This window comes from Cydia pomonella, chromosome 25 (genome assembly GCF_033807575.1).
Source record: "Cydia pomonella isolate Wapato2018A chromosome 25, ilCydPomo1, whole genome shotgun sequence".
Lineage (NCBI taxonomy): Eukaryota > Metazoa > Arthropoda > Insecta > Lepidoptera > Tortricidae > Cydia > Cydia pomonella.
Window position 1 is genome coordinate 1,043,626 of NC_084727.1, and position 9,935 is coordinate 1,053,560.

At 40.1% G+C, this 9,935-nt stretch overlaps 1 protein-coding gene across 1 annotated transcript; it reads left to right on the top strand.

Annotated features, from left to right (window-relative positions):
- Positions 1 to 674: 674 nt before the first annotated feature.
- Positions 675 to 9,178, top strand: LOC133531571 (uncharacterized). The gene is made up of 5 exons (XM_061869876.1): positions 675 to 2,327; positions 3,431 to 3,613; positions 5,624 to 5,929; positions 7,065 to 7,325; positions 8,614 to 9,178. Exons 1-5 carry the CDS (start codon positions 815 to 817, stop codon positions 8,625 to 8,627), a joined length of 2,277 nt encoding a protein of 758 aa, XP_061725860.1. The 5' UTR covers positions 675 to 814; the 3' UTR covers positions 8,628 to 9,178.
- The last annotated feature ends 757 nt before the right edge of the window (positions 9,179 to 9,935 follow it).

Consider the following 9,935-nt stretch of genomic DNA (forward strand, 5'->3'; position numbering starts at 1 on the left):
AGTTAAACAGTTTAATAATTTATTTATTTGAAACAACCATGCCCTGTGTACTTTTTATAATATGGTATAGTTATGTTATAGGTTACCCCAATTTGTCTATCCTATCCTATCCGTCATATAATAATATTATTCCAAAATTTGGTACAAAAGCAGAATGATCGGACAATACAAAGACTAACCATTCTTTTGTATTATTGCAGATCAAGAACAAAAATCTCCAGTACAGCCTAAGATTATTGTAGTGCAAACACTAAAGGGCCAATCACTTTTTAACACAGGTTGTGACAATGATAACACAGACGTACACCAAACACAGGATCCCAGACCAGTTTCGGCCGGAATCGTGGGATTAGTTAAAGATGCAAGTGGCAGGACGCTGCCAAAACCAACCGATCAGAGGTCTAAGACTGTCGAAAATAAAAGTAGAACAGAAAATATAGAAAGTACAGCGGATCATAGAGAAATCAGGGAATTAGAAGACATATCAAATGAAAGAAACGAGAAAGAAATAGAAGGCGAAACAAACGACGTTTATTTGGGAGAAGAAGACGCATCAAATCAAGCTAATTTAGAAGAAGAAACCATAATATATCAGAGAGACGTCGAAGACATAACTAATCAAAGCAGCGTAGGCGTAGAAAACACAGCGAATGAAAACCATGTAAGCAATTTTGAAAAGGACCAACTAGAACAGACAAGCTTTTCTAAAGATCCAAGTCAAAATTTCGATGTCGAAGAAGAAAGTCAATCTGCTATTTATTCAACGACTACTAACACAGAAGAAACGTCAACAATAAATGCAGCTGACCCCGACATGTCTGTTAGTGAATTTACAATAATTAATATTGTAGTTGAACCAAAATCACATGGTGATGCAAATGAGAATCTTCAAATGGCTATTAATAACCCAAATCCAGGTGTTGATTCTCAAGAACATTTGAATCTCCCAGTTCCAACTGTTCCTATGAAGCTAGAAACGAATGGCAATAAACAATTATGTGAACAATTCTTCCTACATGAACAAAGCACAGCTAAAGGTCCTATAACAAATAAAAACATCGAAAATTTACTGTACGAAGATACACAACATCAAAGTTTTTCTAAAGATAACAATAAAAATGAAAAAATAACTCTAAAAATATCAGAAAAACATAGTCAATCTTTAGATCTAGCAGCAATGGAAGAAAAAACCGTACAACCTTATGGTAGGACAGCAGTCAATGCTAGAGTTGACGAAACAGAACAAAAACAAGAAGTTATCCAGCGTAACCAGATATTTCCGGACTATATTATCCTAAAAAATATTTCAGGACAACCAGTGGACCTAAGTTCTAATTCAAGAGAACAAACAACAGTAAACCAGGTTTTAGACCTTGAATCTACAATTGAAGACTATTCTATGCAAACTAAAGTAATTGCAGAAGAGCATACAATAAATAAAACCACGGATTCAGACATTTTAACAGCAGCAAACCCAGTTACACAAAAAATAAAACCAGATGAGATTGAAAACCTTCAGGTAACACAAAAAAACTGGAAATATGATGAAGGTTCACCAAAACAAACAATTAACTTAGTAGCTTCGAAAGAATCAATGTCATATTTAGAATATTCAACAAATGAAAAGGATCTTGAAGTTATTAGAACACATGAAAGTGTTATTAATGATATAGATGTCGATGCAAAATCGTCAGGATCAATAGCAATCACACAAAGTATTATAACTGAAGAAGAACTTTATGCACTATTGGTCCATAAAAGCGTGATAGAAGACAACTTGCATAATATTCCAGGAGAAAACGTTTATGAAGCTACAGAAAACCCTGACGAAACCAATGTAAAATCTTGTAAAACGATTGAGTCAGACAATCCACAATATCAAACTCTTAACGATGAAGAGAAAATAGTCGCAATACAAACGAATGTACTCCCAAAGCTTATAAGCAATTTAAAATGCATAGAAACAACATTACGTAAGACATGTGAAGAGATGAAATTGAGTGAGCAGGTAGATCAAACCAGTTTTCATGTTACGAGCAATGTTGCGTCTACAGAAAGAACGGAACAAGGAAAAGTTTCTCCTAAATCTCCCAGAATCGAAGAACGACGAGAATCAATAATTGTAACTCAACCATACTGCACTAACATATGCCAATCTCTAAAGATTATTCCTGATACATTAAAAGGAAACATTGAAAAGCAACATTCTCTTATAACCCTGAATGTGGAAAGTGACAGGCCAAGTTTGAATTGGAGTACTCTGGTTGTGCCCGTGAAAGGAGATCCAGTCTCAAAAGATCCTCCTCCTCAAGACTATGATCCGCGAGGTACGTTGCTATCGTCCATATAGTTGGATCAAAATCGCAAGTCAAAGTGTCCTTGCATTTTGATCTTCTTCTTTTCATGTCGAGGTTCCTTTTTTTTTATACGATGGAAGCCCAATAGGCAGCGGTGTTGACAGCCCTGGCGGTCGCGTCCCTCAGATCCAGCTCCGAGCAGTGATGCGGGCATGCGGGGCACGCCAGTAGATGTGCCATGGTTTGTGTTGCAGGTACATTGAGTCGAGGAGCTACGGAGCAATCCCCATTTGGCCATATTTTGCTTGCAGCGACCAACTTGGGACCTGCATTTTGATGATATTTGTACATATGGTTCAATTAAATTTGTATCAAGCAGAAACATCTGCGGACGATGCTATTAAGCTTAGAAACAAAGGAAAAGTGAAAAAAATCAGTGTCATGGGTGGGACTTGAACCCCATCCGACGGTCGTGGGTTCAAGTCCCTCGCCGACCAGTCTGGCCTAGTGGGTAGTGACCCTGCCTATGAAGCCGATGGTCCCGGGTTCATATTCTGGGCAATTATTCGCGTGATGAGCATGGATATTTCGTCAGGTGACAAGCAAAACTCACTATATTACCACCACAAGTTCATAGCCATAATGAACCATATTGCCACTAAAATTAGGTTGATTTTTATTTAATATATTTTTAGTAGTTAGTGACTTTTGCTTGTCACCTGACGAATTTTGCTCCTGAGTTACGGGTGTTTTCTATGTATTCAAGTATTTATATATATATGTATTTATATATTATACATATATATCATTGTCTAAGTACCCACAACACAAGCCTTACTGAGCTGCTGCTAAGAAAGAACCCGCTTCTGCTCTACCGACTTTCTTTAAATGGTGTATGTGAACACCCGCAAAAGCTAGAAACAACGAAAGGGTTTTTAGACGGTCTTACTTACATTGATCATAAGAATTTTTATTAAGGTAAACCGGTATCACACATAGTTTATGATTCGTAAATATTTATGTCAAATTTCCCCATTCCTCCTTCCTTATCTCTGGTACAGATCTTCGTCTTCCTACGTGTGTTACCTAGCAAAAGCTGACTTAACAAGATCTAAAACGAACTTTAATTCCAGGTTACCCACAACCAGGCTATCCAACTCAAGGTCCCCCACCACAAGGGGGTTATCCCCCCCAACCCGGCTACGGGGCCCCCTACCAACCAGGCTACCCGCCAAGCTACCCGCAGGCAGGGTACCCGGCTCCAGGCGGCTACCCAGCTCCACCCAGCTACCCGCCAGCTGCCCAGCCGCCACAAAGTAAACAATTTTTTTATCACGCAAATATATTATTAGTACATTATGATACAAGTGTGCTAAGTGGGCCATTACACACGAGGCGATATTGTGCGCGCGAGCAGTAAACGAGCGCGCAATAAGAAAGCCGATGTGGGTAATGACCAATGCACACACGTTTCATACGACGTATTTCAACACACTTGCGAGGAAAGAACAAAACTTATAAATTAGATTTTTTTGTCAAAACAGTAAAGGTACCTACAATTTTCAAAATGGTGGCTTACAGTTTTAACATCGAATAATTGCACCAAAGCGTGCTGGGCTTGTAGGCACTTATTCGCCAGTTCATTGAAATAAGCTACTAACACGTTTTCCAAGAAAGACTGGGCGTTTTTGCTGATTTTCCGTTGAATAAAAGTTTCATATGCCGCCAATTATTTTTCACCCGATTTTGATGGTAAAAAGCTATCGTTCTCGGCTCTTGCCTCTATTAGTATTACGTGGTATTACTGGCAGGATCAATTTTATGTGTTCTTCATTTTCAATTCTTGAAAATGACGTGTTCGTCAATATATAAACTAAAAACATGCCAGACTATTCCAATTTCATAACAAATACGGAAAATAGTTGGCGCGTTATTTTTTTTTTACGCACGATTCCAATGCGCGCGCAAGGCAAAGACGCGAACGAAATCGACAAACAGCCAATTAAAAAAATGTAAAAAACTAATATTTTTGTATTTCTATTCGACGGATGGAGATCAAATCGATAAATTAAGAAGGCTCCGTTTCCATGCATATTATTTGCAATCAGTTACCTTCTTAACTGAGTCGCATAATATAATGAAAAAGCCAAAGTGTTATAATATACTGAAAAAGCACGCGTGTTTAATATCTAGGATTATGAGCCAAAAATCGGTGGAATAAAAACGTCGTTTTTAGCAAGTGTGTTGAAAAATATGTTACGAGGGTCACTCACGTATTTTAAGTCGAAAACGCTCGACATGTTTCAACTTGTTCCGTCCGTGAGTGACCCGTTGTAACATATTTAATATGTCTGTATCTCACGCAAATATGTCTGCAAACGATGCTATAAATTAAAAAAAAAGATAGTTTATAGCCTAATATTAAATTAAATTTAAATTACTTTATTAAGACAACATATGTTCCATAAATGTGTTACTTATAGTTTATCAGTTATGTTAGTAGCAACCGTAACCTGTTAAAAAATTTAATAATTTATAAACAATAGCGACTTTGTCCGCTGACCCATTGCCCACAACAGAGGACAATTTAGCTTATTAGCTATCATGTTTAGAATGCTGTCGCTACTCCCGCGAACTCTGTCAAGCAATGAGGCCGTTTTGTTGCGCCACACGGCATCAAAACCGTCTGTGCGCGCCTCGGCGAACATGGACGATGCGCTGCAGGAACGCGGCAGTCTCAACAGCATCCTAAAAGCGTTATTGTATTGAATGCGCATTGTAAGCTCGCTGAGTACATCTATATATAGTTCGTGTCATCCACGATGCCAACCTGCGCGTGCAGGTTTGTCAAATCTAACCATTAATAATAAAACTATAGGTACTAGTCAAAGTAAGGTTCGCGACATAAAAAATAATAATATAATGGGAAATTATGCGAATGGTTAAAAAACATAATGATAAAAATAATCTGCTGGAAAATAAATAAAGTGGGAAAATATGCGAATGGTTACAAATGATATCGGGAAAGGATGCTAGCGAGAAAAAACAAAGTGGGAAAATTTGCGAATGGCATTAGTCGCTACTTAGAAAAAACGATTTTTGGAAAATACAGTATACATCACTCCTGTTGGATACTCTTCTCGCGCACAGGTGGGGGGATATCATTCCAACACTTAGTGGCGGCGTAGCGAAATGACCCCCTGATCGCAGCCGCGCGATACTCGGGCGGTACCAGCAGCAGCGCATGGAGGGCTGCGCCGTTGCTTGTCGGACAGCGCGCGCGACGCTTGCTGAATAAATGTTTGAGATTTGTGACTGATTTTCAGGCCAGCAGAGCTCGGCGGGCTCTTTCGCAGGCGGCTGCCTGGGGGGATGTTTAGGATGCCTGGCGGCGACGGTGTGCTCGTGCTGCGCCACTTGCCTCCTCGGTCTTGCTGCTGGATCCGATGGAGAAGACAGCGGCCGGGGTGGAGGGGGCGGCGGCCGGGGTAGAGGGGGCGGCGGCCGGGGTGGAGAGAGCGGCCGGGGTGGAGAGAGCGGCGGCGGTGGGCCTGGTGGGCCCGGTGGATCCAGTGGGCCCGGGAGCGGACAACCGGGAGATCCGGGCTATAATGCGCCGCCGACGATGCCAGGTATATCCTGAAAGAACTACGCATGCACAGAGCGGACGCCATACGTTAGTACTATTATTTATTCTGTGGCCATAGCCGGGGGAGGAAACTAGAGCGTTCGGACTTTCTCGGCTCTGTTCGGCTCGGCACAACTTGACGTCCCTTTGCGTGCACAATCACAGATAAGATAATTACATGAATTTTTGACAACCCTAATGGCCGAAAGGGATAATTCCATACATTAGAAAGGGACAACATAATTCGGCCCTGAAACTTCGGCATTGTAGGAAGTTTCCTTCCTGATTTACATCATTAATATTTCACATGGACCAATTTTGGGCAATAGAGGAAGATTCCTATTCTATAGGTACATATGAAAGTTTGGTAAATAGAGAAAGATTGTAGGCATGTCCTAAAACATTACATAGGTACATTTTGTTTTGCCTCCAATTGGGATATCGTATTTATTTCGCCCATAATGAGAAGCTCTTCAAATCTGCTAAATTTTATCCAAATCTTACGGCAAAAAAATCTCTAGCAAAAGAAAACTTGGCCCAACATCAGTCTTTTGAAAAATACTCTTTGTGATAATTTTTAATACTTAGTCTTTATTTTTACTTACACAGATTGGCCTAGGGGTAGGTACTAGGACTAGGCAACGTAGATAAATACATACAAAACACCCATGACTCAGGAAAAATCTGGACCATCGACTTCATAAGCAGGGTCACTATCCACTAGGCTAGACCGGTCGTCTAAATTCACGTCAATAACAGTCAATATTGACGTTTTATCCGAAATGAAATGTGAATTGTAAACAGTTTATTTAAGGAAGGTGGAGGTAAGGAATTAAATCTCCATATAGCAAAAAGTGTCATCAAAAAACCTTAAATAGGTGACGTTACAATGCCTAGAATACTTGACAAAAAAATCAAATCATAGACAGCGCACTTCACTCCGTCAATAACGCCTAGTTTCTTAGCTACTCTGGAGAGATTTGGAACTATTATTTATAGCTGACAGCTGGACACTTCTACCATAAGAGATTTCACTCCTTTTAAATCCACACTCCATAAGTATAATCAATGCTATATCCAGTGATCACTTTCAGACATTTATAAGTGCCCTAAATGAATATTGTCATATTGATATGCAGGAGCACCAGGATTGGGTGGAACGGGCGCACCAGGACTGCCAGGAACTGGCTCGCCGATGGATGAACCGTGGCGCGGAACTGGGGCGGCTGCACCAGGAGCGCAGGACCCCTGGCACGAGCCGCCGGGCGAGCAATGGCAAGCTTCAACGGGGCCCGGAGGTCTGCCGCAGGATCCCTCGCACCCGCCGCAGGATCCCTTGCACCCACCGGAGCCAACACCACCGCCACCGATTGAGCCAGAGCCCTGGGATCAGAGCGATGGTAAAAAGCCCTTTTTTTACTAGCCCATTCTTGTGTCGCACTTTTGGGTAGAGGCCTCCCTCTTTTTTAACCGACTTCAAGATTTCAAAAGAGGAGGATTTGTTTTGAATGTTTGTTACTCCATAACTCCGTCAATTCTGAACCGTTTTGAAAATTATGTTTTTGTTTGAATTTATATATATACAGATTGGTCCCGTTTTTGTCAGAACTCAGTTCTGATGATGGGATCTATGACGAATCGAGGGAACTCTTCAAATGTGAAAGGCATACATATAGTGATTTTTGTATTTTCTTTAACAAATCAAGCATTTACATTTTAAAAAGTGACATTTGATGAAGTGGAACTGCTGATGATGATCAGAATAGTACTCTTCAACGACGCATAGTATACGTTTGGCGATTTGTTCTCTTCGCTGTGTTTGTTAAGCAAATTAGATTTTCAAGACAATTTTTTGTCAAGTTTGAGTTCTGACGATGGGGTCCATGAGGACTCGAGGGAACTCCTCAAAGCATATATATAGTGATTTTAGTATTTTCATTAACAAATCAAGTATTTACATTTGTAGAAGTGACATTTGATGAAGTGGAACTGCTGATGATGAACAGAACGGAACTATTCAATGATGCATAGTTCACGTTCAATGACGTATCGTGAAAACGTTACGTTGTAATTGTATCGTTGTTGTAACACGGGCATTACATTTAACTCAACCAAACAATTGAAAACTGTGACATATCAATGTCATTTCGAACATCAATCGTCCGAGATAGTACTTTATGTTACAAATGTATGAACTCGTACTGAACACTAATCAATATGTAAACAGGCCCTAAGGCAAGTGTACACGCTCGTAAGGGCCTTATAAGATAAAAATTAATTATTGATTATCTCCGAAATGGAGTTAATTAGAATACCGGTGTCTTTGAGAAAGTTACTTAATTTAAGCTCAGGGATGCACCCTTGAAGTTAACGGAAATAAAAAAAAGTGGCTGTGACAGAATCGGACAGACAGACGGACATGACGAATCTATAAGGGTTCCGTTTTTTTGCCATTTGGCTACGGAACCCTAAAAAACACGGTGTATATGTAAGAAGTTGTGTTTTTATGCGTTTAATACGCTACGCCTGTCGTAATGAAGACAGAAATCGTATACGCTACGCTACGACGCTTCGTATGCGGACTTGTTTTAAGTTGTACGTGCTCGAAGTGCTCTCGTTCTACGCGCGTATTACGATACGCTTACGCGCCGTTTGCTGGGGGCCTTACGAATTATGCTTCTGTTTCAGATGATGATAACTGACATCACGATGAAGCCTAACTACTTAGGAGCTCATGTTTAAGCGGCATACACTTCAGGTGGCTCTCCAACGAAGAGATTGAAGCTTAATATTGTTACTATACATTTCGGGTCAAATGATGGTAGCTATAACAGTTCCTTAAAAGACCTCACTTCTTTTGGGTGACTAGGTTTCAAAAATAATTGGTGAAATATGTTTCTATCATTAACATATATGAAAGGACGGATCTTACGGGCACTAAGTATGGTGCTAGTTCAGCAGTCACTCACGAATTCGAGCTAATCGTGCAGTAACGCAACTAGTTGCGACCAACCGTGCGCGTGATGCGATGCGAACTCATCGACCAATCACGTTGAGGCATTACACTGCACGATTGACTTGAATTCCTGTACGTGACACTGTACTCTCCCATTTTTATTGCACTTAGATATAAGTCAATGTTTGTTTCAAATTCTAAATAAATTAATATGTTAAACTACGAAAAAAGCCTTTACGAACATTTTACGTGACAGAGAAAATGAACTGTCATAGTAGGGACCATCATGCGACACCAGAGGTAGGTATAATTCCATGTACCTACAGTCAGCGTCAAATACTTTGTAGCAACCAAAGTAGCCAAATAGTTCGGTACACCATATATTTAGTATGGTGTACCGAACTATTTGGCCACTTTGACTGCTACAAAGTATTTGACGCTGACTGTACTTATTTTGTATCATAATCGACAGCAGTGGAAACAGATTTTTTAACCCAAGTGAAAAGTTTAGCGTTAGGCTAACAAAGGCGTAGCCAGTCAGTGAACTAGATAACTTTATAATGTTATGATGGCAGCTCATGTACATTCAGCTGCAGTGATAACTGACCCCCTTGCATAGAAACTTGTTTGCAGGGGAGTCAGCTCTGCAGCTGTACGTTTGGTTATTGTATTATCAAGTGGAAATAAAGGAAATGTTGTATATAAGTGTTTTTATTGGAAAATATTGAGAGTTTGCGCTTAATGACGTATCTACATGGTGGTAAACTTAGCATCTGAATCCAGAGGGTCTACAACCAGAAGGACTAGTTCCCGATTCACCAGGTTCTGGTTTCGCCGGATTGATGTTTCGCCGGATTCGTGTTTCACCGAATTCTTGTTTCGTCGGATTGTTTCGCCGGAATTTATCAGTTACAGAAAATCCAACAAAACTATGGAAATATCATGGCTCCAGTATCTATTAAATCAAATCACGCCGTTTCCTTGAAAATATGAAACGAAATAGGCAATAGAGTTGTTTCCAATTTTTTGAAATGCTTGTATTACGTTCTATATT